General features: G+C 51.3%; 3 protein-coding genes across 9 annotated transcripts; 1 reads left to right on the top strand and 2 right to left on the bottom strand.

Annotated features, from left to right (window-relative positions):
- The first annotated feature begins 995 nt into the window (after positions 1–995).
- Positions 996–13,894, top strand: LOC122375273 (equilibrative nucleoside transporter 1-like). 2 transcript variants are annotated; one of them, XM_043354560.1, is made up of 12 exons: positions 996–1,092; positions 2,375–2,632; positions 5,389–5,470; positions 6,386–6,537; positions 6,752–6,897; positions 7,975–8,092; positions 8,417–8,549; positions 9,793–9,912; positions 10,420–10,540; positions 10,761–10,846; positions 10,961–11,160; positions 11,520–13,894. In XM_043354560.1, coding segments are annotated over exons 1-12 (1,530 nt in total). In that variant the 5' UTR covers positions 996–1,090; the 3' UTR covers positions 11,632–13,894. The 2 variants fall into 2 exon arrangements, with proteins under 2 accessions (XP_043210495.1, XP_043210497.1); XM_043354562.1 differs by lacking the exons at positions 996–1,092; positions 2,375–2,632 and adding an exon at positions 4,188–4,696.
- Positions 13,895–13,981: 87 nt separating this feature from the next.
- On the bottom strand, positions 13,982–16,449 carry LOC122375267 (putative OPA3-like protein CG13603). Of its 4 annotated transcripts, none has more exons than XM_043354548.1 (3): positions 16,258–16,449; positions 15,820–15,939; positions 13,982–15,082 (listed from the first exon to the last, which is right to left on the bottom strand). In XM_043354548.1, exons 1-3 carry the CDS (start codon positions 16,394–16,396, stop codon positions 14,811–14,813), a joined length of 531 nt encoding a protein of 176 aa, XP_043210483.1. In that variant the 5' UTR covers positions 16,397–16,449; the 3' UTR covers positions 13,982–14,810. The 4 variants fall into 4 exon arrangements, 3 of the variants coding, with proteins under 3 accessions (XP_043210483.1, XP_043210484.1, XP_043210485.1); XM_043354549.1 differs by having other exon boundaries at positions 13,982–15,058; XM_043354550.1 differs by lacking the exon at positions 16,258–16,449 and having other exon boundaries at positions 13,982–15,188; positions 15,820–15,918.
- A 264-nt stretch (positions 16,450–16,713) lies between these two features.
- On the bottom strand, positions 16,714–23,260 carry LOC122375272 (methionine synthase reductase-like). 3 transcript variants are annotated; one of them, XM_043354559.1, is made up of 2 exons: positions 23,120–23,260; positions 16,714–18,337 (listed from the first exon to the last, which is right to left on the bottom strand). In XM_043354559.1, exon 2 carries the CDS (start codon positions 18,232–18,234, stop codon positions 16,831–16,833), a length of 1,404 nt encoding a protein of 467 aa, XP_043210494.1. In that variant the 5' UTR covers positions 18,235–18,337; positions 23,120–23,260; the 3' UTR covers positions 16,714–16,830. The 3 variants fall into 3 exon arrangements, with proteins under 3 accessions (XP_043210494.1, XP_043210493.1, XP_043210492.1); XM_043354558.1 differs by lacking the exon at positions 16,714–18,337 and adding an exon at positions 18,584–21,640 and having other exon boundaries at positions 23,120–23,255; XM_043354557.1 differs by lacking the exon at positions 16,714–18,337 and adding an exon at positions 18,584–21,608 and having other exon boundaries at positions 23,120–23,254.
- Positions 23,261–27,203: the final 3,943 nt, after the last annotated feature.

Below are 27,203 nucleotides of genomic sequence, written 5' to 3'. Positions count from 1 at the left end.
TGGCTAGGAATGGGTCAATAATAGCTCGGCTTGGTGACCTGAGCGACTTTGGCAAGAACAAAATTTCGACCTGATGTAGAATGTCACTGTACGCTCCTGAACATTTCAAACACGATGGTTCCACGGCTCTGCGGCCATTTTGACCATTTTGACGAAATTATTTCCCATAAACCGGACCCTGCTGCCTATTGTGCCTTTAGACCTTTTAAACTGATCTCAGCGGTCACTGGCTGACCTAAACCTAAAAATTGGATAGGCAGGTAGGTATGCGCCAGTCGTTGGGACTCGTAGGTAAGTCGTAATAGCAGTAGCGCACACGCTCGTTTTTCGCGAAGTTCTAGCGCACCTAAGGGTGAAACAGCAAGGAGGAATGAGCAGCCCGAATCGTGATCATTCTTCCGTTCGGGACAGAAGAAACAGCAAAAGCAATCTGAATTCTGAACTCTGAAGACATTCTATTTAGGTACCTCGCTGCCGCTGGCGGTAGCTTATCGAACTGTCCATAGATGGCAGCAAAATCGAACGCCTGAATTTATGCTGTGCCGCATAGACCAAATTGGGTGTCTGGCCATGGATGAAGGAATCCCTTCATCCATGGTCTGGTTCTTGGCCACCCATCCATAAGAAGTTTAAATCGAGCGAGATGTTAAACAAGCCGGTCAGTTCTGAAAATTTGCTATTACAACTGGTGTATTAAGAGGTACAACATTTGTTTTCTTTTCAGATTTACGGATTATGAAGAACCGTTGGTGAAGGCTATGACGTCATTTTCTAGAATCATTTGTGCTACCAGATTAAAATTTTATGTATCAAAAGCGCCACTTCTGTCTATTCACATGCTTCAGGCGCGTAATGTGTTTGTGGTTTATATTTATATCTTTTTTTTTGCCGTAACTATCTTGATCTAGGTAGGTAGTGTGGATTTGGGTTTGAATGTGGCTGTAATTATATTGTTTTGAATACTTCGTTGCTTGTTTTTATACCTTTGGGAATCCCCGATTATCTTGGTTTATTGTTACATATTGGTAATTTCAAAGCTAGTGCGAGGACATTAAAATGACAGCTGGGAGGAACGTTGACGTGATCTGAAATGTAAGTTGCATTTTGGATGTATCAAATGTTTTTAATTTTTCCATTTTAACTCCATTCAATTTTCAGCCACCCATTTGTTTGGTTTTTGGGCCACGTAACACTCAAGTCTCAGCTTCAGTTTCTTTACAGTGCTCAACATTGGTTTGCATGGTGGCAATCACAATGCCCTGCATATTGTCATGGTCAGGTGCGTCGTGCGAGATGCAGTTATTTGGCGTCATAATGTTGTGCTTGGATGGGCACTCCATCCAGGACTGCCATCCACTGTTTGAGTACGTGCCAAATATAATGTTGGATTCTAAGGGCTGCGCGTGCCGCCTAATGTGCGATGAAGCACAGTCAGCTGAATATTTGGCAGCTGTTGGGTGCCAAATCATGCACTGATGACTCAAGATTACTTTGATTCACCTGGCTACTTGAAATACTTCACATTTTCAGCATGCAGGCACTGTATGATTACATGCAAAATGCATGCCTAGCCGGTGGACAGCCACCATTTAGGCTTTCAAACTATCTATGGTAGCAAGGTTTAGTATCTATTGGTCCAGCTGATATGGGTGTTGGAACTTTATGTAGCTAAAGGCATTTGGATTTCTGCTCACAATTGTAAAATGAAAGACTACTTCTTAGATGCCTACACACCAGTTTTTAATTTTTGCAGGTGTAAGGTTGAAGGTGCATCTCAAAACATCTGGCAGGTGCCCTAGTCTAAGGGCATGTTCAGTATTTCCTTAGATGAATCATATTATTCACAAAATACCTATTTTACATTGCTTTTGATTTTTTTTATGAAGGACAGAAGAAGGATATATTGGCACAGAATGGGGTGACTGGTGACATGGATGGCCATTTTGTGCACCACTTACACATTGTGCTTCAGTTTCAAGCAAACTCAACTCATGAACAGGTCCACAGCATGCTGCCAGCTGATTTACCAGTTGCCTCTAATCAAGGATTTGAACAATTGACTTTGAGATATCCTGTGTCACTATACAATAGGAAAGTAATGCTACAGTTTTCCCAAAGAAGAATAATATGATAAAAATATAGATATGAAAGAAGTTAAAAAAGGTGGTAGGTAATGAATTAACAATAAGTATAAAATAGCCTGAGTAATGTTTCCCATTGTTTCTTTAAAGTCAGGCTAAGAAGAATTAAAATGAGTGTAATGCCCTTGTCTCCTGTTGACCCACTGGGTGTGTGTTCCTCTCTGACTACCTGTATGTGTTTATAGGTATCTTGGCCTGTATTGCCTCACGGACGGTGTGCCGGCGTGTTCCAGGCAGCGGCGGCTGGCCGGGGCCGTGATGCCGGACATTGTGCCCAGCGTGGTGCCGGCCGTGCTGCCCGCCGTCCCGCCCGCCGTGCCTCCCGCCGTGCTGTCGGTCGTGCCGCCGGCGGACGGCTGGGATGACTCTGATGACTCTGAGGAGTACGACGGCGACTCGGGTGCCGGCGCCGAGGGAGACGAGGGGACCGCAGATGACGAGGCGCTGCTGGGGAGCGTCGGCTGCGGCCACCCGGTCCGACACCCCAACAGGTGAGTCCGGGAACCGCGGGGACGGCTAGGCTCAGTGGGCTGACTGTGGCGCACGGATCACACAATATGGGTCACTTTCTAATAAATTCACGCTTGTCTTGCTATCCGTCAATCCAGTCTTTACCGATGTCTGACATAATTAGGCTTTGCAGGCGCAACTTCGCGTGGATTTGAAACCCATCCGGCTGCGTTACTGCTGCATCCGTGTTCAATGAACGCCTGGTGTAGGGTGACAAAGGACGATCCTTATCAGGGCGCTCGGTCCGGCGTCAAATTGTTTAAGGTCCAGTGCATGCTTTGAACCGAATCGGAAAGTCAAAGTCCGGCGCCGTCTATTGGGGTTACATGAGTTCTGAGGCAGTGTTTATGTACTGGTCATAGATGATGTCAGCGCACTGACTGGTAATGAGACTGGTCCAGTGCCGATGGCCTCCAACTGTACTGCGGCTGTCAAGACTGGTTGATGAGTATCATGCATCGCGTTATAGGCCGGCTAGCAACACCGCACATCACTGGGATAAAGGGATAATGATGGGCAACCGTGCAAGGTAGGGCTATCGCATTACCTCTACATAGTGGCAATTAAGCCACAGCACCATGGTAGACAGCTGCTCCGTACCATATATAAAGAAATGCTGAGTTACTCTGGTGAAATGAGAGTAGCTGGCCTGTCCCCACCTTCATAGACGTCCTGGGGAACCTCTCATGAACCGATAAATGGTGCGTTGCTGATGTTTGGCTGTGACAGACTGATTTGTCCTGCCACCTGCTGACAGTCGCTCAAAACTACTCTGCTCAAACGCCAGGTGGCGGTGCAATCTCACCGTGAACATCTGAACGGTCGTGCGAGAACCAAAGATATAATTCGACTCCCACAATGCAACGATGTGCGTGATATAAGGTGTATGCCGTCCACGACTTCACATGGTAATGGTTGACGGCCCTCCATGTCCGTGGCCTAAGCAGCCCAGTTGGGGGATCGTCCGATCTACTTGTACATCAGCTGACTGGCGTTGTAGATAGACGAGAGTGGATGCTGACGGCCTCCGTTCAGGCGTTTCCATCCTCAGGATGCTGAAATCCTTCTCCTCCACGCCGCAACCCCCACTCCGGGCTAGACAGGCACCTTTATCGCATGCGGGCTGCTACCTTGGAGCGGCACCGTTGCTCCCGAGGGAGTACACCCCGTAGCCAGGTGCAGGGAGTGCTGGGGGGGGGGGGGGGGCTGGTTGGCCTGTCCATTCGGACAGGCTCAGCCCCGGTGACTCTCTAGGGTGTCTACCCAGACCAATAGACCAATGTCTCCCCCTAATTCCTATCATCCTTCCGGCTCTGAAATGGTCTTCTCAGACCAAAAGGGCCTGACCCAGCAAAAAAAAAAAAAAAAATGCTGACGGCAGCGGCGTCATTTTTTTGCATTTCTTAAGTCAGTTTTTGTATTTTGTTCTTTCGCGCTTGGCGTGCCAAAGTGAAGGATCAAAAATCGATTTAGCACACAAGTTTGCTAAAAAGGTTTTCTTCACTTTTCCTTTAAAAAAATCCAAGGCCTCCAAGATTGACTCGATTAACACCTGTAAGGTTGCTGCAAGGTATTATAGTTTTAAAGACGGCGGTTCGCGCCTGGCGATAATAATTCGGTATTGCGAGGGCTTTGTTCTGGTAATTTTGCTTCAGCTACATTGTTGGCACACGTTTGGCACTGGAGGCTTCCTCTCAGGTCGGCCGGACTTTGCCGCGCCGAATCTTGGCCGGCTATCTGAGACCACGGTCGGTCGGTCGGCCGTCCCATGAGCCCGGCCACTCCGCCCGCCGCCGCCGTGGGGACACCCAGTGACTGAGGCGCGCCGAGCTGTCGTGTGAGGAGATCCTGCTGACCGGGCCCGACCGGTCCGCCCGCCCGGCCATGGAGTCGCCGCGGAGAAAGAGTCTGGAGCCGCGGAAGAGTCTGGAGGCGCACAGTCTGGAGCAGCGCCGAGACTCGGCCGTGGCGGCCGCCTGGGGCCGGCTCAGCATCACATCGCTCCAGGCCAAGGCAGAGCAAGCGGCCGACGACGAGCCGCCCTCGTAAGACAGTCGGTCGGACGCGGGTGTTAAATGGACGGGAGCCGAGAGCCTGCTAGGTGAACGGGGACTTTGGAACGTGGCCTTTTTCCGATCTACCGTCAGAGATCGTGGTCTGGCTAAATAATAGAGTCGTGATCTGAGTAGACAGATCAACAGTCAACAGGGGCAGATCAATTGACTGTGCGCGAAGGGAACAATGCGTGCCTGCCTGATTTATGTTTCAGCTTTGCTGAACTTATGGTACCGACCGATGCGCATAAACACGTACTACGCCCTACGGCCTATATTCAATTTCCTTTTTGGCCAATGCGATTCCTGTTTTTTTTTTAGGGTTTATCTAATCGCAAAGCTCAAATTGGCCCATTTAATTTTGATAAAAGGTGCTCTTTTTTTGAGCTATCTAATTTCTTCGCACCTTCATTCGCTACCGTAATTTTACACACTTGCAGTTTTTTTAATGTTTTAATCTACATATTTCGTTATACGGAAAACATGCTATTGTACTAACTCATCCCGAATGCTCGTGGCTTTATCTTGCTCTATAAATGCATCCTTATCTAAGAAAACTGAGTCATTGATATGTGCGAGTCGACACTTGTCCCTCATCAATTACATTTTGTATCACACTCTCGGATCCTGCAAAGCGCACGGCCTGTCACTGACGACCCGTTCCCTGTTCTGCTCATTGTCAGGTCGACAGTGATTTACTGCATCTTCTACCTCCTCGGCATGGGCACGCTGCTGCCCTGGAACTTTTTCATCACCGCTGACTCGGTGAGTTATTGCTGTTTTGGTCTCATTGTGAATAGCGGCGACGATTTGTCTGTTAGCCCACCCTTGATTTGCTATTATGTTCTTCCTGGGCTGATTAAGCCTATTGCATGTCGCTGCTACTGTGGCGCTAAGCCCGTGTTTGCCTTGACAAATGCAGTGGCTTTGTTCGGCCTCAGACGGACTATCGGCCCGGCAGAGTTGAGTAGCCGGAGCAGTGGGGCCACTCGAGCTATCTGCGGGACCGGGCGCCCCTCTGAGCTGCCGATTAGTGTTATCGGGCCGGGCCTCTGCACTTCAGCGCCGCAGCCCGGCCCGCTCTGGTCGGGATTAGTGGGCGACTGATAGCCATTGGGTCCTCCGCGTGGCATCACGGGGGGGGGGGGGGGGTCGCAGGGGATGCGATCCAGACCGAGATCGTTAAAGATAGAAATAATGATAGCGATGGTTTCCAGCGCGGTGTTGATCTTAGCACTGTTTGACACAGTCAACGAGCTGCCCCAAGTTGAGTTGGAACTCCTTGACTCCGATCGTTTGGCCTTTTCGCAAGATAAGTCGGCACTTTTGCCCATGGAGGGCTGGAAATTCCGATGACAGATTGTAATTGTTACTGAGCTCCGGTAAGCAGGTTATTAAAAGTGTCAAGTTAAAGCGGATATTTTGAACCTGTGGAGGTTGTCTGATTGGGCGTATGGACTTGCCAGCAGTAAGTTGCCGAACATTTTTGGACATAAGAAGTAACTAGCACTGCGCTGTCAAGTCTTTCTGTCTCTACAGCTCTTGCGTGACTGCGCTTTTACACATTCTCGGAGCAATCGCTCACAACTCTCCGTTGTCACCATATCGTTTGAGCTGATGGCATTGCCAAGCGGCGTATTTTGAGCCGTGTCCGATGGCCCCTTCTCTTTTCCACTGCAGTACTGGAACTACAAGTTCCGGAACGTGACCAGTGACAGCACCGACGACACGGAGCCGACCGAACTGCAGTACAACTTCTTCGGCTACCTGAGCGTGGCCTCCATGGTGCCCAACACCATCTTCCTCACACTGAACGCTGTGCTCGGCCACAAGTGAGTCCACGCCGCGGCGGAGCGGAGGTACGGGGGGGGGGGGGCGTCAAATTTGACACACCAATCCAGTCAGTGCGAGAGGGCCATGGTCCGTTGTGGGTTCTTCCAATATCTCCTAGTACAGTCGTTACAGCGGAATCTAGTGAGATGAAGCTCAGCATACTGCACGGGTCTGACCACCGTGTGTCTACCTCTCCACCCTTCCTGCCGGCAGCATCAAGCAGCAGGTGAAGCTGGTGTCGTCGCTGATGCTGGTGATTGTGTTTTTCATCATCACCACTGTGCTGGTGCCCATCGACTCTGACGACTGGCAAAACACCTTCTTCGCAGTCACCATGGTCATGGTGGTCATACTCAACAGTGAGTGATCGGAGGGAGGGGAAGGGGGTATCCTCAGTAGTGAGTGGGCGGTCGGCTTGTTGGTAGTTATTGGCCTGCATAAGGACATAATCTCGTCAATTGTCTGGATGAAACGCGTGCGATGTGATGCTTAGTTTTCACTCCGGTATTCTCGCTGGCCGATTGTGTTATTTGTTTTCGTATCTGGCTGTTCGCACATCTTTGAGTGCGGTGTGAATCTCGGCGGTGCGGTCAACTTAAAAAGTAGCCGGCATCTATCAGTTCTCTCTTTTTTGCCGCGATCGTTTTTCAGCTTCTGCGTCAAGAGGGATAAGGTGCCTGTCGAGAGCTATATCACGTTTCGACATGTCATGCTACTGTCGCAAAAACGTCACAGGCTAATGTTACGCCCAACACTTGAATAAAATGGTACTTTTGTCGCTTATGTAATAGGTACGATTTTTTCGTTTCCCAAGTTTATGCATTGTTCGCTGCCATCCCCCTCCGGGTGTAGCAGCTCTTATGCAGTCTGATAACCCACAGAGCCCGTCCTCCCTCGTGCCTATGTAATTGATCCTAGTCTTCTCCTCTTCGCTAGGTAACTCCTCTCCATTGTTCCGTTTTCAGTGGGCGCATGTAGCGGTGTTGTAGGGCGGCATGCTCCCTGGCTGTGACCCGGCCTCCGTTGTGTGTTCCGGGGCTGTTCCCTGTTTACCCCTCCCCGCTGTTCCGTTTGCAGTGGGCGCCGCGGTGTTCCAGGGCGGCCTGTCACCCTGTTTGTTAACCCCCTGTCGCTCCGTTTGCAGTGGGCGCCGCGGTGTTCCAGGGTGGCCTGTTTGGTCTGTCTGTTCGTTAACTCTCTGTAATGTTCCGTTTTCAGTGGGCGCCGCGGTGTTCCCGGGCGGCCTGTTTGGTCTGTCTGTTCGTTAACTCTCTGTAATGTTCCGTTTTCAGTGGGCGCCGCGGTGTTCCAGGGCGGCCTGTTTGGTCTGTCTGTTCGTTAACTCTCTGTAATGTTCCGTTTGCAGTGGGCGCCGCGGTGTTCCAGGGCGGCCTGTTACCCTGTTTGTTAACCCCTCCCCGCTGTTCCGTTTGCAGTGGGCGCCGCGGTGTTCCAGGGCGGTCTGTTCGGTCTGGCCGCCCAGTTCCCGGCCCGCTACCTGTCTGCCGTCATATCAGGACAGGCGCTGGGAGCCGTGTTCGCCTGTGTGGCCAGGTCAGTCAGCGGGAATACGGCTGCCCGCGACGGATATAGATTAACGGGGTGGCACCGGGTACCGTGGGCTGTAGGCTGTACCGGACCTTCCGGGGTCGAGGACCGTTTGTTTCGTGTCACATTTCATTACCGGGCGCCGAAATGCTGATTGAAGTAAACTCAGTGATTTTAATTTTTGTCGATCTGATTAATTTAACTTGTGAATGCATTACAGCTGATTGTCTGCGCTGTTTGGCAGTCGCGGGGGAGTCGCTTCCCCGGCTGGCTGGACCCAGATCCGTGTGACTGAGTCTGTCTCTAACCCCTCTCCTCGCCTCTGTATAGGATCGTCTCTATAGCTGTATCATCTGGCCAGGACCCAGACTCCGCGGCCGTCAACTCGGCGCTGGTCTACTTTATCCTGGCTGACGTGACGCTGGTCGTCTCCATCGCCTGCTACGTCTGGATGTCTCGCATGGTGAGATGGCGTGGTGTCCTTGGTGTGGGTTGGGGTCCAGCTACTGTTTCAAAGCTTTACATGAGCCAGGTATTTACGTACGTCCCAGGAAGAAAGTTGAAGCTACGGACCAATTGAGGAGACCTTGCGTCCTAAATTAATCAATGTCAAAGTCGGTGTCGCGGTTCCAGACCACACGTCGTCAATTGGCGTGGTCGTCTATCAGGTTCGTTGCAATCTGCGCCAGTCTGCCGTTGAGAGGCACTGTGTCAATAATGAGCTAAGATCTCGGCTCGGTCCACGGTGGCCACTCGGCGCCGAGGGCTCCAAGGACCCTGGCCTTGTACGTTGGATGCGGTCGAGTGGGGCGACAGGTAACCGCCCACAGTCGAGTGCAGTCTCCGAGCACGGAACACTCGCGGTGCACGGGAGGACAGTCGGACAAGCAGGCCTTATCGAACAGATAGAAAACGGGGGTTCGTCGGGCACAGAGGCTCCTCTCGACAAATTTATCCGTGATTGTTAGAAATGAGGACGTCATTACGTAAAACAGAAGCTAACAACTTGTTTCGGGCAGCTTTGTCATGCCACGTCGGTGGGCAACTCATGTCTTTAACGCCTATCGAAGTAAATTCCAAAGTTTTGGGCCTAGAAAAGCATTTATCGACGTTGGGCCTCCCACACCGCCCAGCGGCAGACACTCTGTTTTTTTTTTTTCAATTCCTGTGTACAGGCTGGATTGCCCCTCTTTCGCTTATATCTGCACTGTTTTTTTGTTTTTTTGTTTTTTTATCTGCGACGCGTCCTCCATCCCGGGGCATTCCATATTTGCGTGCCAGTCCAGGGACGGTGACGGCACCGGCACCACGGCCTCTGATCATCTTTGAGGGATTCGTATCTCTGGTCGGGAGGGCGACTGCCGCCGCGGCGGCGCCTTCCAACCGATTGCGCCTGGTCTGGATAAGATTGGCTGCGAAATGGGAGCCACTCGGATACAATTACACGGGAGCAGTCACATAAAACCACAATGTACTGAATCGGGGAAATGGGAGGTGCCATAAAGATCGTCACATGTCACAATTCGGTTTTATTTGGACACTGGCTGCCGTGGACTCAACACTCCCTCCACATATCTTCTCTGTCGCCCCACCGCCCGCCGTCATATGATGATGAGTGTCTCTGCACCCATTCGTTTACGAGTACTTCAATCCCGCGGCCACCGATGGACTCACTCACTCACTCCCTGACCGTTCTCTGTCTCCAGTCGTTTTACGAGTACTACACGCGGGCGTCCCGGCTCACGTCTGCCACCGATGACGAGTCTGTGGCACGGGCCGACTCAGAGACACCCAACGACATCTCCGTCTGGAGAATCTTCCTCAAGGTAGGCGCCGCAGTGCAACTGGAGATTTCAGTTTCTACAACTGGGACATGACCCTCTGCGATCTAGGTCTTTGCAGTTCGTGGTAAAAATGAAGGCGGTAGTGTTCTACCAGTTGCCCGATTTTCTCAGGAATGCATGAACTAGGCGAACGGGAATAAAGGGCAACGCAACTGCAGGCTGGACCATTAATAGTCCGTCATATAAGTGGCATATGTTCATATCATAAATGTGAGATGGTCAATAACGTGAGGGTGAATGTAAATATCCGGAATGGGTTGAGTGTTCGTATTGTTGTTGTCGCATGTTTGACGTTACACCTGTTGCATGTTACACCGCCCGCCCGCTGACGTGCGTCCCCGCCCGCTGACGTGCGTCCCCCGCCCGCTGACGTGCGTCCCCCGCCCGCTGACGCCGTGTGTCCCCCGCCCACTGACGTGTGTCCCGCGCCCGCTGACGTGCGTCCCCGCCCGCTGACGCCGTGTGTCCCCCCGCCGTCCCCGTCCCCAGATCAAGTGGTACGCGCTCTCCGTGTGTCTGGTGTTCGTCGTGACGCTGGCGCTGTTCCCGGCGGTGACGGCCAAAATCATCCCCAAACGACAGGAGGACGGCGACCCAAACACGTGGACGAGTAGGTGGCGGCGAGAGGGGAGGGAGCAGGGGTGACCCCACCATGATTTGTAGTTAGGTGGGAGCACGGGGGAGGGGAAGGGTAATGGGGGCTGGCCTGGTGGTGCCGGTGGACATCATTGTGACAAACTGGCTGGGCGTCGCTGCGTATAACTGATGGTGAACGTTTCAGTCAGTTGTGTTGTGTCCCTCCTCATTTGCCCGTGTCGTGTCTATTTCAGGGGACTACTTCGTTCCCGTGTGCTGTTTCCTCCTGTTCAACGGCTGTGACTACATCGGCCGGATCCTCGGCGGCTTCACCGTCTGGGTGAGTGTTCAGTGACAGTTTTGGAGCAGGACTGGGGACTGGAAGGCGTAAGCTAAGCTAACCTCAGGTTAGGGCCTTTGCTTTTCTAACCTTGTGCTCTGTGTCTCATTACAGCCCAAGATGAACCACTGGTACCTGGTGCTGGGGTTCACGCTGTTGCGGTTCGCCTTCTTCCCGCTGTTCATGTTCTGCAACAACGGCCAGAAGAACCTGAGCATTGTGTTCGAGGAGGACGCCTACTACATCGTGTTTATGGTGGTGTTCGGCCTGTCGAACGGCTACCTCTCCACCCTCTGCATGATCTACGGGCCCAGGTGAGCCGGGTGGACGGCTAGCCGGCTGCTGTCAGGGCAGGGCAGATCACACCCCAGGTGAGCCGGGTGGACGGCTAGCCGGCTGCTGTCGGGCAGGGCAGATCACACCCCAGGTGAGCCGGGTGGACGGCTAGCCGGCTGCTGTCAGGGCAGGGCAGAACCGGATCGAGTGAGTCATGATTATGTGGACGAAATAGCTCATTGAGTTTGAATTACCCAAACCCAGCTAGCTCAATCATGTACCAATCTAGGCCATTGATTTTACCTCTCGACAGTCTGACGGCCTTGTTTACCTCAGTGACAATGCGTTGATCCAGTCAGCAGTCTGACACTCTCCCCCCCCCCTCCCCGATTGCCAGTCTGGTGGAGCCGGAGGAGCAGAACACGGCCAGTTCTATGATGGCCGCCTTCCTCGGCCTCGGATTGTGCTTGGGCGCTCTTCTAAGTAACCTGTCCATCAGTCTGCTCTGACCTCCATCGGTCTGCTTTAACCGAGACGGAGGCAGGACGGACGGTCAGTCGGCCCTAGTCGGACTGAGGTAATGTTGCGCGGTGCGAGGTACGCAGACGCCGCGAAATGTCAGTCGCTGTGAGACTCGTGACTGAGGTTCTACTGAGCAGGGGCTACCCGTCCGCACTGACTGGCCACAGGACGCCACTGGATGATAATGATAGGGGTGGGTCTAGCCGCGGCGACCCGATGTTGTGAGGAGAGTCGGCACGGTCGAAGCGTGCTGCTGCCCCAGTCGCGACGACGGCGTCTGCTTTTTTATTCCACGGGCGGTGACAACCTTACCGGTAGCGGCCGGTGCCGGGTATTGCGAACTTGCCGGCGGTATATCGGAGTGTTTTTGAAGGCGTACTGAGCTTATGAGGTCAGACTGCAGAGCGGTCAGGTCGGAGTTGATCAGGGCTCTATCGTAGTGCCTGTGCTATTTAATTTTACACGACTTATCAAATGATCGTGAGTTCCTGCTAGATTTCTGTTTTACTGCCCTTTGAACAAGTTAAGGGGAATGTACCATTGTACATATAGGTACCAATTACTATTTTGTGTGCATGGTTACCCGGCAATAGGTATGCACCTTAGGTCCGAATTAAATTGTACAACAATCGTCGGCGATCTCACGTCCAGACTTGTAAACGATTCAAAAAATTCAATCAATTCAATCACGACTCACTTGATGAAATGACCGATTCAATCATAACTCAATCAAACAGTCTGATTTTCCAAGCGATTCAATCACGACTCATGGACCTTGTGATTCAACTCAATCACGACTCATCCCATTATCAGTGATTCAGGGAATGACTCAACTCATGATTTGACTCAACGCGATTCAATCAAGATGTTATATAAAATATATACATATGTGATATCAATTTAAGACATTTTTGGAAACTGATACCAAACAGATATCAACCAAATACACTAGGAAAATACAAAAAAAAAACATAGAAAAGTACTAAATCTATGCTTGCTCACAAATGTCCTGATGAAACAGGGTATTGAAAATATAAAGATTAGCATGGTATCTAAAACATGTGTGTTGAGCACTGAACTCTATAATGAGCGTGAGGTGTTGAGCAATGTGCACCTGCTTACTGCTACTGTTAACTTGATTACTATACTGATTTTAGGGCACTGGAAAGAAACTTTACATTCATTTTTTCATCTTCATGCATTGACATTTATGTATAATTTTGTGTTTACAGTTTGATTAAAAACTTAAAACCAAATTTTTATGTTTTTTCAATACTGATAGCTATGCGCATTTATAATACTGACAAAATAGGTACCTAAAAATTTTGCAGTGCATTGTGTGTGACTATGATGCAAATGCCACATATATTTCCACATAATATAGTACTAAATATGGTCATAACTTCAATTTCCAGCACATGGTGATTGAATCATTTTGTTAATTGAATCAACTTGAATCGATGAGTTGCCGATTCAATCACTTGCAGTTGCCATGTGTGACCGATTCAATCAGGATTCATATGGTGACAAGAGGTGATTCAACCGACTCAATCACAGTGAGTCGGCATTTTCAAGCGATTCATGAGAATCGATTCAATCAGAGTTGAATCCCTTACAAGTCTGCTCACGTCACCGCGCTACGTTGCCATCGTCTGTTGATACCGTAAAGGTCCTTTGACGTTTAACCAGAGTCGAAGTCGCTGGCCGCACACTTTCTATCCGCGGTCAGCGCTGTACTTACATAATTTTCTAACCCCAACGTTTACCGGGAGTCGAACCAAAGCATTTGTGTGGAGCGGGGATCGTGTTGTGCGCAGGGGACATCAAACGACAGTAGATAGCTGCCGCCTGTTGGTCGCATTTGCGTCATCCGCAAATCGTCGGATGGCGACACTACTATTACGGTGTATTGTTGAAATGTGCATATGTCAGAAATGGTGTTTAAGGAGCTGTGATCGCACAAAACGCGACACCCGTATCATCCATGGTCGTTATTCCACACAATGCTGCTGAATGTCTGCGGATTCGACCACAGCAGGGCCGCGGGGGCAGCCTCGGACCAACTCATGGGACCAGTGCCTTACCTTGCGGGCCTCCAGGGCTAAGCGCTCATACAGTACAAGGCGAGTCATTTTTCCGCGCGCTCCTGTGAGGATGGGCAACAGTGCTTTTGTGGGAATGCGTTGGCGTATATTGCAGTGCGTGATATGATATTTAATAGCCGAACCGAATACATGGTTATCCCACCGAGTTCTCGTGTTGACAATTATCCGTCGGAACTCCTGAACGGTTCGTTTGCCTACCAAATCAGTCAATTTTCGACACAAATAAGACGTCTTCCTACTGATGTATTGCACTTCGTTCACCAAACCCATAACGCACGCACGGGTAAAACGTTGCGCCCGCACATCACAACCCAAAACGAACTTACAAGCTCAAGGAAGCCCCACGGTGCCACACACGAAGGCAGCAAATAACCTTTCAGACTCCTTGCTCCCATGCTTTTTTCTGGCCACCGAAACCCACACAATATGGCAGTTCGTATGGGGACCCTCTGTTCCATTGGCAATTCCGCAGAACAAGCAGATATTTAATATAAATAAAAACAAAGTGCTTAGATATAGACTGCCAAAGAAAACGTCATGATAAACACTAGCCTGAGCAGCGAGCAATGTTTCCAATGATATACCACAATCCACATAGATTTGTGCAATTGAACTCGACATAACGTTGACAGCTTGTGTAAATAATTGAGTGCCAATATCATATGCTCATGTATCGATTCCCCTCCAGTTGACAGCTCTGTCCGCTCGTGAGCTCCACAGGGTCCTGGCCGGCCTAGTCACCTTGAAAGACTTCTAACATATACGGCACAGTTGTCACGGACACTTACAATGCCTCGATAGGCGAATAACCGTTACGAATATGAGACAATTCGGATATCATTCAGTGTCGTATAAACGCACAATTCTCGGTTAGGCAGTTGCCAACATAACCGTCGGCGCACGCTCTATCAAAATACTTACTTTCCGCCACAACTCACAGAGTCGCTGGATACTCACTGTTGGATGGATCACTATAAACTGCAGCTACCTGATGTCGCAGCACTAACGCTGACCCCGTCAGCTTACTAGCCCCTTCACGGCCGTCGCCGGGTCCGCCGGCCTCAGCTGTCGGCGCCGCTCGGCTGCAGCTGCTGCTGATAGGCCCTCCAGGCGACGTCCAGCCGGCCGGCCAGCTGCGAGAGCTCGCGGATCTTGGCGCCCTGCTCCTCCACGGTGAAGCGCAGGTCCTCGACCCGCGAGTCGAGCTCTGCCAGCCGCTGCTGCTGCGCCTCCTCGCGCGCCTCCTCCTTGGCCGCCGAGCGGTTGTACTCGTAGATGAGGATGGTGGCGGCGATGGCGAACACGATCCCTGCCAGCAGCAGCAGCGCCGCTCCTGAGGAGCGCGGCGACACCGCCATCGGAGCCGCCGGCAGCCAGACGCCGACACAGGGGCAGCTGAGTAACGGGTACTGCTCCTGAGGAGCGCGGCGGTACCGCTCCTGAGGAGCCGCCGGCAGCGAGACGCCGACACAGGGGCAGGAGTAACGGGTACTGCTCCTGAGGAGCGCGGCCGTAGGAGCCGCGCTCCTGAGGATCCGCCCAGGCCGAGACACCGACAAGGAGGGAGGGGGAGGCGTAACAGGTCTAACAGGTACCGCTCCTGAGGAGCCACCCGGACTGAGACACTGAAATTGGAGAGGAGGGGGAGGCATTATTGGGAGAGGAGGAACCGCAGGTGACGGTAGGATGTATAGTAGGGGGGGGGGGGGGCATGAGAGCAAGGTTTGGATGTGACATGATAAGGAGTAAGAAAAGTAAGCCCTCATGAGAGTACATTTAACAAATCCATCCATACTTTGTCACAGACCTTTCATTTGTGCCTCACAGTGACAGGATGATACCCCATTTATTTCAGGAAAGCAGTAGTAACTAATGGGTGTTAATTGAGATGTGCTAATCTTCAAAGATGGTCCATCTAGATATGATAATTGACCAGTCCAGACCAGGGTCAAGGGTGACAGCATAAGTAGGTAAAAGATATCTATTAAAATATCCAACTGATGACAAATGAAGAATTGTATTTGCTATCAAAACAAGTGTTTATTACAAACAGCAAACATACACACTTACCCTCTCCAATCATGTTAGCTCCAATTTCAATAGCCATGGTCTCATTAAGCTTGGGGATTTCTCCAGATCTCCCAAGGCCAAGAACCCATAGCCGGGTTTTCACCTCACACCAGTGGTAGACTGAACAAAAAAGCATGTCAGTTATACATGTCAATGTGAGACATCAACTTACCAATGAAAATATTTTCAGGATTAAAATTTTATAAATATTAATTGAACATGAGAAAATGATAACAAACACAATATAAAAGGAAAATAAAGTATTATTTCAGCAGGATTACTCGTGATTACAGCTTAGTTTTATGTACCTAGTGATAAGCTTACATTTTTCAAATCAGCAGTGATAGAGAAAAATTATGTTAAACGATTGGCACAACAGCCTTGGCACAGCATATACTTCAGATGAACATTTACTATTTATAAAGATATTTAACTTACTTTGAGCAGGTGGCATGCACACATAAGTGCGGAAAAAGTAATGATTCTTTGCCCTTTCCTTCATCGAGTTGGCAATGGGTCTGCTAATTTGTCTGATAATAAGTATTCCCAGCTTTGAAAGCGGAAATGATCCACCCATTGTGGCTAAAAATGCAAATAAATAGCCCTCAGATGCAGCTTTGATCTCTACGCATTATAGAGTTCAGTGCTACGCCCCCACCAAAATCTATGAGCCATATTTTGTCTCATGAACACCGTTTTCGTAGCACGTTGGGCTGCCATATTTCTTCGGCACATAAGAATCCCCCTACGACCGAAGAACATTGGAATTTGATTGGAATCTAATCCAGTCCAAATCCAGTCACTCCTTCCCAGGTTCGTTACATTAGCCCTGCCAATTCGCTCGCTTTGGAATCATTGCATAGCACCAAATAAAAAAAAATCAGCAAAATCGGCTAAAGCGAGGTAATACTGTATTTCAACAGTGCCTGTAGCGGTAAATGTGTTGTCCTCTGAGTCTGGTGTGCTTTTTTCCAATTTGGCACGACAAACCCCGGCACCACATGGCCACGTTCATGACCATACGTCCTGTTTATATTGGCCATCTTTCTGCATTTGCTTTACCGTAGCCTTCGCCTCGTCAAGCGGCACCCCCTTGGCCTGGGCCACGGCCTCGACCACGACCTCCTCGACCCCGGCCGCCATCCCCCTGGCGTCGCCACACACGTACAGCAGCGCCCGGTCCTCGAGCAGCCAGCGCGCCAGCCGCTCGCTCTCCTCGCTGAGCACGTGCTGGACGTAGCGCTGCGGTCCGCCGGCGCGCGAGAACACGGCGTCCAGCCTGGTGAGCGCGCCGTGCCTCTGGGCCGCCTCCAGCTCGTCCCTGAACAGGTAGTCGTGCTCGCGGCTGCGGCAGCCGAACACCAGCCAGGCGGGGCCGGCGAGCCGGCGCGCGCGGCGCTCCTGCAGCATGCCGGCCAGCGGCGCCAGCCCGGTGCCGGCGGCGACCATCAGCAGCGGTCGGGCCGCCTCCTCGTCCGTCTGCGGCAGCCGGAACTGGCCCGGCCGGCGGCGGTACACGGGCACCGTCAGCGACCCCGGCTCCTCCTCCGGCTGCGGGCCGGCGGCGCGCAGCAGGCCGTCCAGCCAGCCGGTGCAGAGGCCGCGCGCCGGCTCCTCCACCACCGAGAACACGATCCGCAGCCGGCCCGGGTGGAGCCGCGGCGAGCTGCTGGCCGAGTAGGGCCGCGGCGCCAGCGGCGGCAGCTGCTCCAGCAGCAGCTCCAGCGGCGGCCGGCAGCTGGGGAAGGCGGCCAGCAGCCGCAGCGTGCCCACGCCGCCGGCGCGCACCAGCTGCAGGTACTCGGCGCCGCCCTGCCGGCTGGCCAGCTCTTCCAGCCGGCGCCGCTGGCGGGCGTCGGCCGTGTGCGCCGGCAGCGCCTGCAGCAGCGGCTTCTTGGGCACGGCGCGCACGTCCAGCCGGTGGGTGAGCAGGCGCCGCGGCGTGTCCGGCGCCTCCAGGTGCGCCGGCACCCGGGCCGCCTTCTTGGCCGTCTCCGGGATCAGCGTCACCCGGCAGGGGGTGTCGGCGCGCTCCTCGGCGCCCGTCAGCCGCAGCAGCTGTGCCACCTCCTCGGCAGAGTTGGGACAGAGCACGCCGACCGTGTCGCCGGCCTCCACCCGGCCGCCCAGTCCGGAGCCGTCCAGCGTCACCGCCCACACCGTCTTCAGCGCCTGGGGCGCGGTCAGCCGCTCGGCCCGCAGCACCGGCGCGCGGCACACCGGGCCGTCGGCCAGCGGCAGCGGGCCGCGCGCCAGCTCCGAGTCGGCCGCGGCACCGGCCGGCCCCTCCGGGAGGTACTCCAGACGGAGGAAGCGGGCCGGCGCCGGCGGCACCGTCAGCTTCACGGCCGCCAGCGCCTCCGACAGCTGCGTCAGCGCGGCCGGGACCGGGCCCGCGCCCTCAGAGGAGACCATGGCGGCGGCGGGACAGCGAGCTGACTCCCGAGACTGCAGCTGGCCGACTTCTGCGGCTCTGGCGGCGGCGGGCTCAGCCTCTGCGACGGTAGCGAACTGGCTCCTGCGCGGTGATCCAATCCAAATGTCAGGGACTTCGACGCAATCGCAGTGACGATAGCGTCAACAATCAAGGGTTCTTTGGGATCAGCTATGGATGGTATAAGGGTACCATGAATGGGGACGCAGCTACCGTACCTGCTGTAGTCCGACGCCCCAGAGGAATGGAAACGCACATAAAGTTTCCAGACCAGCGACCATTTTCCCAGAGGCGAGTCGCTGCATGCACCGCAGACCAGTAAAACAGCCATTCACTTCAATCATGTATATCGAGTTCATGTCACGGATAACCAAATCACACCATAGGAAACGTTACGTCAAGCAGAGCACCACAAGAACTAAAGCCTCGCTGTAAGCGGGTACAGCAGACACTAGAGATACGAGTCGAGTCGTCGGACGGGCCGTGCCGACTCTGTGCCGTACGGACCCGTACACTTATATTAGGATTGTGTTGTACCGACCGTCCATAAACACGATTATTTGTCGAACGGGCAGTCCACGTAGCGAAATGTGTTTGACTCGACACACCCTGAAGCCAGGCCATGCCTCACGGCCGACATATGCGGCCCTAGCCAACGTTGTTTATAACGGAACACCCCAGCGCAGGTACTATCGAATATTGCGACGTACCCATCTAGGCAAGTACAGCTAGCGCGGCATCAGTGGTGATACCTTCATAAACTTATCCAGACCTAGAACTGTGTCACCTAAGACTTATCAAACTTCCATAAGATATGCATGGCAAATCACAAACTACAGACAACGAGCCAACAAAACCTATGATTGTGTCGGATACGCCGAATTTTCCTAAAACATTGCTCTAGGCACGTCACATGCACGATGGAGGCCGCAGCGGCGCGCCCGCCAAAGGCCACAGTCGTCCTGAACTGACCGCCGATTAACCTACCTCTGCCGATCAGACTCCCGCGAGCCGCAGCGCTACCACCTCCAGCCCACTCGCCGCCGTCCCGACACGAATCTGCGCGTCATCACACTACCTCTACGGTCCGCCGGTCGGGGCCGAGCCCTCTGCTCGTCCTTGGTTATCGCCTGAGCGGGTGACAGGCGGCCCGGCGCCGGGCCGGCCAGCGGCCCGCCACGGCAGAGCGGAGACGGGTCCGAAACAGCCGCACAATGCACAGACAATCAGATCTGAATCAACTGGACACATCGGGAACTGGCAGATACTCGAGACGTCGATGATTTTGTAAGATACTTTAACAGTATAGAAAGTGGAGCGGAGTTGTTCTTGGCAGATAACGTACACGCACAAACAACATCTTAAAGCAACTAGGCATTCGGACAAAGACATTCATTATCATAGAGATCCTACTGGTAAAAACATCGAGCAATGTCCTGCGATTCCATGACGATCTTCTAGTGAAATGTGCGGCAAATTCCGTACACCTGACCCCAGCCCAACCGTGGCGGGCAGTTCAAACACTCGCGAGCGCGCACACAGGCGTCACGTCGGCTTGAACTTGACCGAGTAGCCGCCGGCCTCGTTCTGTTCCATCTGAAAGTTATCCGTAGAGAGTCCGAACGGCCGCATGAACATGTTGCCCAGCTCCTTCAGTTTGCCTAGCATCTCGCTCTTGAGCTTCTCGTTTCTCTCGGCAATGAGCGGCGGCAGGCGGGTGACGGCGCGGCGCGCCTCGCCGCAGTCGGGTCGCAGCTCCAGCAGCCGCTTCCAGTCTTCCAGCGCCTCGTCCAGCCGCTCGGTGCGCTCGTAGATCTCGGCGCGCCGCTGCAGCGGCCGCGCGTACCCGGGGTCCAGCTCGAGCGCGCGCGAGCAGTCGGCCAGCGCGCCGGCCTCGTCGTCCGCGCGGGCGCGGCAGGCGGCCCGGTTGGAGAACATGACGGCGCGCTCGGCGCCGGCCGCCAGCGGACACAGCTGCAGCGCGGCCGTGTAGCGCTCGCGGGCGGCGTCGTATGCGGCCGCCGCGTACAGCTGGTTACCGTCGGCCTTGAGCAGGGCGGCGCGCTGCCGGCGCTCCTCCCGCTCCTCCTCCGTCTGAGACTCGTCCAGCTGACGGAGCGCCGCCTCGTCCACCGCGTCCGGGTCAGTCATCAGCTCGCCGTCGTCGTCACTGTCGCGCGCCGCCGCGCCGGCCGCCGCCGGAGCGTCAGCGGCGGCCGACGGGTCCGGGCTGCGCTCCGAGCCGTCCGGGCTGCGCTCCGAGTCGTCCGGACTGCGCTCCGAGTCGGACGCCGGGCGGGACTGGGAGTCGGCCACGGCGTCGGCCAGCTGCGCCATGTCCGGGGCGGCTCCGGCCGGCCGCGGCGCCGCCTCATCCAGCGGCGAGCCGGCGGCGGCGGGCTCCGAGCTCTCCAGCACGTGCCAGCTGCGCGCCATTGTCTCCGGCGTGGAGCCCGACTCGGAGGAGTCCGCCTCAGAGGACTGAGAGGCGCGCGGCCGCTCGTCGCCCTCGGACTCGTCCCAGTCGCCCTGGCCGGCCACCCACGGCGCGGCGGGCGCCTCGCTGACACTCAGGTCCCGGCCGACTCCGTCCGGCGCCATCCCAGCGGGCGGCGCCGGCTCACTCCGGCACTGGTGGCTCTCCTCAGCGGGCGCAGACGGGTCAGCCGCCGCGGCCGGCTCACCTGAGGGGGTTGCTACCTCAGAGATAGCTACAGCGCTGGAGTGGGACGCAGGCTCACTCGCAGGAGATTCTGCTGAGCAAGGAACATCGGCATCGGGACTAGGAGTATCTTCTACTGAGCTGAGCCGGTCCGCCACTGAGTCGGTACTCTTCTGACTCGGACCGGCAAGGTCTTCTGATGGGCTTAGCCGGTCCTCCACGGGACTAGTCCGGTCCTCAGCTGGGGTAGTCCGTTCCTCAGCCGGGCTGGTTCGACCCGTGGGTGAGCTGATAGGGGCCTCCGCTGAGCTAGTACGGTCCTCCGCCGGGCTGGTACGGCCCTGGGCCGGGCTGATCGGATCCTCCGCTGGGCTAGTCCGGTCCTCTGCTGGACGGACCCGGTCCCCATCTGAGCTAATTCGTTCCTGAAGCGCGCTGATTCGGTCCTCGGCTGGGCTGCTCTGCTTCTGAACCGGGCTAGTCCGATTGTGGACCAGGCTGGTGCGTTCCCCCGCCTGGCTGGTCTGGTCCCCCGCTGGGCTGGTCCAGTCCCCCGCTGGGCTGGTGCGGTCGTCGGACGGGAGGCGGCAGTCCTCGGGGGTCGGACAGTCCTCGTAGATCTCCTCATCCTCAGAGGAGCTCAGACAGTCCTCAAACACCTCTTCCGGTGCCAGGACGTCACACATGGTCAGACTGCCGGCGCCAGGATGTCACACATGGTCAGACTGCCGGCGCCAGGATGTCACACATGGTCAGACTAGGATGTCACACATGGTCAGACCCCCTGCATCAGGATAGGATGTCACACATGGCCAGTAAATCTTACAAAGCAGAGGTTAAAACTGCAAGTAAATTTATTTGGCTAACAGTCTGCATGTTTGGGTTCGACATATTGTCTAGTATGAAGGTGTGCATCTGAGGCCTGAGCTGCATGTTTTTTCATAGCAGGAGTAAGGTAGGTAGGTATGAAACATGGGGCCAGTTCAGGGATAGGAGGAGTACAAGTATGTATTATTTATCACTTATCAGTATGGTTTGGGTAGTAGAATCCTGTAGAAGAAGCACAAGAAAGAGCAGTGGTGGAGTAAAGTTAGATGGAACTGGAACTGCAAGGGAAGTAAGGGTTCACTGCAACACAAGGGTAGCAATAGGAGTAAAGGTAAATAAAGTGTCATTGCTATGTCTCTTTATCTTTTGCAGGCTTACTTTATGATCATTTGAGCCACAGCCCTCATTCTGGACGCCAGTGAAAACAGGGCGCCGGAGGGCATATTAGTCACGTGACATTTGAAACTTCTCCCCCTCCGTGGGCCTTTAACATGCTAAACATCACGTGCAAATTTCACGAACCTTATCAAATCGCCCCAGGCGCCTTGTTTTCACCGTTGTCCCTCATTCTCACACCATTCAAGAGACCACAAAGCAGCAGCAGAGGTTTGGCCATTGGACATCAGCATTGTGACTGCAACATTAAAGGAAATAGTTCACTTTCACGAAATTATTTTTTTTGCAATGGATTTATGATTTTTTATGTTCAAAATGATCAGCAAAGAAAATAAAACCTATTTATAACAAAAGATTATTTTCTATATTTTGATAATAAGAAGAACTTTTCAGTTTCTGTAAGGCACAGGCGATCCAGTATGAAAAGAGCATGGGTCCCGAAAATTCTTCAGAAACTAGAGAAATGATCGCGGCCACCGGCATTTGGGCGATCTGCTGCTGCTGAATGTCCTTATTGATCAGTACGAGAATTTCTCTAGAGTTCTCGTAGATAATTTCTCTAGTTTCTGAAGAATTTTCGGTACCCATGCTCTTTTCATACTGGATGCGAATATATGCAAGGCACACATCCTCAACGCAAGACACCTTTTTCGGGACGAGAAATAGAATATCTTTGCCTAGGGTGATCGTTGGGCTGTAAAAGCTCCTGATTTATGCTCGTCTCAGCCCAGGCTACGGAACTGCTATTCCAGTTCAAAACCCATGTTAAAAAGTGAACTATTTCCTTTAAATTAAATGAAAAGGAGAATGCAAGCAACAATTTTTCACATTCAAAACATACAACTTCAATTAAAAATGACCAAAACATGAACAAAGGCACTGGATCTGATTAGGTAGGTACACAAAATGTGCAAAAATATTACTAGTCATCACATCAAAGATTATAAGCAATATTTTGTAAACGTAGTACCAGTACATACCGTTACTTTTGTAGGATGAAAAGGCACCAAACAATAATTGAACGATTGATAATATCAATATAGCAATGCACAAGTAGCGTAGCACATTTGCAACCAGTCCCTAACCTGAACCAGCTGCGCGATAAATAAAAACAGTTCCAACTGCGTAAAAAATGCTTCGTGGTATGGAACAACTGCGTCGACACTGTCGAAATTATTTGCGGGCAAACTCCTTGGAGTAAGAATAATTCCTTCTAATACGTTCATAAATACTCTGCAGGGAATTGGATAATTTTTATAACTTATGTTATATAGGTTTATTTATTGCAAATAAGACGTAATTTCAATAATTTTTGAAATTTCATGAATTTCAATCCCTCAATATAATAAATAGCGAACAGACCACAATTTGGTTTGAAGTAAACTAGTAGCGCATGGAAAGTTTTCCCCTTACCAGTGAATCATGATGACATCATATGGATCGATTTCAATGACGTCAAAAAATACTAACCAATCACAAGCCAGATATTTTGTTTCGAGATAACTACATGACGTCATAGCACCAAAATATCAAGGTCGACCATGCCCCGCGGCGTCAGTTTGTGACAGTTTGGCTGGAGGCGTCGAGCGGTGTGCGTTGTTTTGTGTTGGAGGTGTTCGTGTTGAAAACATCCACGAGCTATCTTTCATTATCCACTGAATGCCTGTCATCCTTGCAAGAAGCTTAAGTGGAAAGTAAAGGCTGTGCTAACAAGTTAACAACACTTGTTGCACTTCTTTGGTTGGGCCGTCGTGGTCGTGACCCTTGGTCGTGACTCGTGGCTGCCTTGTTTCAGTTTCAGTTTCAAGAGCTGGTGTTGGTTTAAGCAGGCCCTTCTCTAAATTTCCTGGACATTTGTAGCACAATAAATTTCAACCCACTGAAGAGACTCGGACTTCAGCACTTCCCAATTTCAATAGGTAAGATTCGCAGTGACAGGTACCCACAGCTCGAATTGCAATGACTAATGATCTATTGATATTTGATTACTGATTTTTATTACATAGAATGCAAATTAAATGTTCAAATGTGCAAAATACAATTTTCATCAGTTTGACTACTTTTCTGTGCATGCATTTACCTCCTTTTCATTTTCAGGTCGTGACTGCAATTTCTCAACTCACTTAGGTACTTGAGTTTGTGTTGGACAATGGACATATTCCAGTTTGGCTTTCAGCAAGCATGAATGAGTTGCTTATTGAATGTCTTACCATGTAAGTTATTGAATAAAGTATATCCTTGTGTAGCTGATTAATTTTAGTTATTGTTGGGCACAATACCCTGAATAACTAATAGCAATTACCAAAAACATTAGCCACCTAAAGGTGCTTGTGTTGGATGTGCTGTAATACCTACACCTACCTGTCTGGAGAAATTCAAATAATTTAAAGTGTTAGCAAAGTATATACACAATCACAAGCAGAGTATACTTTCACATAAGAGAGATATGTATGTCCCTCTTTGCTGTAAGGTTGAACATTTTAAGGTGATGTCATAAGTGGTAGACTTTTGTTTGTTTTGACTATATGTTGCAGCAGTTTTGTAATGGTGGGTGGTGACTGAGACCATACTTCAAGAAAAATTACAAATAAGCAGACTTGTGCCAAGGTCCCAAAAAGATCCGAGATCCAGGGTTCGCAGAGTCCAAGGTCTGGGACCTTGATGGATCCTGGACCTTGCATTGTCATTTTTGTCGCAAGACCTTGGAAACCCAGGACCTTAAGACATCCATATGCCGCGAGACCTTGGAATCCCAGGACCTTAAAACATCCATATGCCGCGAGACCTTGGAATCCCAGGACCTCAACATTTGCATATGCTGCGAGACCTTGGAATCCCAGGACCTCAACATTTGCATATGCCGTGAGACCTTGGAATCCCAGGACATCAACATTTCATGTGACATGAGACCTTAGAAACCCAGGACCTCAACATTTCATATGCCATAAAACCATGGAAACCCAGGGGTTAGGACCTCAAAATTTTGGTATGCTGCAAGACCCTGCAGAATGCAGACCTTCAGTACCAATTTTATTATTTGTCATGGGATCTTAGGAGAACGGTCTGGACCTACACCATCATTTTGTTGAGGGACCTCAAGAATCCTGGAAGCTGGACCATGAGGTTTATGTAGGACCCTGCACTAGGTTTTGTCTGTACCTAAGCACTTCAATAAATATCTATGGTTGAGCGACCAGCTGCAAGGGGCTAGATAGCTACACGAAGAGAAAATGAACCAGACTGTGTAGACATATATAGAGCAAAATCGTTGCCATGGCTGTGAGGCAGAACTGGAACAAGAGACCTGGTAGCTTTTTACATTATCAATGTTATGGATTATGAAACTGTCAAACAGTGGACAGTGGTGGTTTGGAAAGTTCTTTTCTAATCTCACCTCACATTTTCTGGGTTGTGATATGCCGGGCTTGAAGCTACTTGGAAGCTACCCACTGACCAAGTAAGTGTCAAACTTATTTGTTTTGCAATTCATCAAATCACCATTGAGCAATGAGCAATATAAGCAATGGTTCCATGACAGTTCAACTTTTTCGTTTAGCAGGTTTTCGTCGGACAATTTTTCGTCTGCAGATTTTCGTCCGCAGACTTTCGTCCATGCGTTTGTTCGTCTGTGCATTTCAATTTTTAAGTCCGCGCATTATTTTCATAAGGACATTTTCCGCCTCGTCCAGACGAAAAAATGCCGGACAGAAAAATACTCAGACGAAAAATGCACCAAATTAATTCGAACAGACGAAAAAATGCAAGACGAAAAAGTCAGACGAAAATCTGCCGACGAATATAACCGGCTGACGAAAAAATTGTCAGATGGAATTTTGTTCAGAGCCTTCAATCTAATGTGAATGAACAGTAAGTAAGGTTTGCGCTCGCTGATACTCTAATTCTATTGGCTTAGTCGATCAGTTTTTCTGTGAGCGCTCGCGCAAACAAGACTTAGAACATATTTTACTTTTTATCCTGGGTATTATGTAACTGAATGTGCAGAAAATCGAAAGCATATACCTATCCAATTCAACTTTTCCATTTCTATGAAGCCTGTAGGTTTTATTTCTGGTTTTTTATATTGCCTGAAAGAATACTTGAATGTCTGTGTTCAATAACTGTAAGGTGCTATCCTACATTCCTACTGATAAGGTAAGATTGAATTGAAAGGGACATGACAATACAAATTGCAAGGTACCTATTACCTACCTATATTTTTTATGAATTTTTCAGGTTAAAGAAGGCGAAATTGATAGTATGATTCATTTTTAACTTGTGTTGAAGCTCCCCCTACCTATGTTGGTTAACGATAAAACCACCACAGTCCACAGGTTTGCATAGGTTCTGCCCCTTTCAATGTTGCTGGGCATCCGTTGGCAGAATATTTAGAAGTAAGTCTGCTCATCAGAATGTTAGTTTGTTTAAGTTCTTGTTGTGGGACCCTGAATACTTTGGATCCTGAGATGTATTCTTGCCGTGGGACCTCGAGGACTGTGGATCCTAAACTCTGAAGTGTGTACTTGTCATGGGACCTTGGGGACTGTGGATCCTGAAATTCACACTTGTCGTGGGACCCTAGGGACTGTGGATCCTGCAATGCATTCTTGTCGTGGGACCTTGGGGACTGTGGATCCTGCAATGCATTCTTGTCGTGGGACCTTGGGGACTGTGGACCCTGCAAAGTATACTTGCTATGGGACCTTGGAAACCTTGGATTCTAGAAATTGAATTTGCTGTGGGACCTTGGAAACCTTGGATTCTAGAAATTGAATTTGCCGTGGGACCTTGGAAACCTTGGATTCTAGAAATTGAATTTGCCGTTGGACCTTGGAAACCTTGGATTCTAAAAATTGAATTTGCCGTGGGACCTTGAGGATCCTGGATCTTGATTTTTGGTCCCGGCACAAGTCTGCAAATAAGTAAGAATAGTTGTCATGCAAAATTTTGATCAAAATGAGATGAATTGAATGAAGTTAGGACTGATGACCAAAAAATTTAACTAACAGATTACAGACAAGTCCCTTGCACATTGAGTGGCATTTCCCACAGTCACCCCAGCTGTTA

The sequence above is a fragment of the Amphibalanus amphitrite genome, unplaced genomic scaffold (genome assembly GCF_019059575.1).
Source record: "Amphibalanus amphitrite isolate SeventyFive unplaced genomic scaffold, NRLGWU_Aamphi_draft 001807F_arrow, whole genome shotgun sequence".
Taxonomy (NCBI): domain Eukaryota; kingdom Metazoa; phylum Arthropoda; class Thecostraca; order Balanomorpha; family Balanidae; genus Amphibalanus; species Amphibalanus amphitrite.
The sequence above is the reverse complement of the archived record's forward strand: the minus strand, read 5'-3'. Positions and strand labels throughout refer to the sequence as shown.

Bases quoted from the DNA above. Each gene is read 5' to 3' on its own strand.
- LOC122375273 (XM_043354560.1), top strand. The intron at 5,471-6,385 runs GTGAGTTATTGC...TTTCCACTGCAG, and splicing joins TTTTCATCACCGCTGACTCG to TACTGGAACTACAAGTTCCG. The intron at 11,161-11,519 runs GTGAGCCGGGTG...CCCGATTGCCAG, and splicing joins TGCATGATCTACGGGCCCAG to TCTGGTGGAGCCGGAGGAGC.
- LOC122375272 (XM_043354558.1), bottom strand. From the start codon at position 21,601: ATGTGTGACGTCCTGGCACCGGAAGAGGTGTTTGAGGACTGTCTGAGC.
- LOC122375267 (XM_043354548.1), bottom strand. From the start codon at position 16,396: ATGGGTGGATCATTTCCGCTTTCAAAGCTGGGAATACTTATTATCAGA. The intron at 15,940-16,257 runs GTAAGTTAAATA...TTTTTTGTTCAG, and splicing joins GTGCATGCCACCTGCTCAAA to TCTACCACTGGTGTGAGGTG. The intron at 15,083-15,819 runs GTAAGTGTGTAT...CGCGCTCCTCAG, and splicing joins AGCTAACATGATTGGAGAGG to GAGCGGCGCTGCTGCTGCTG.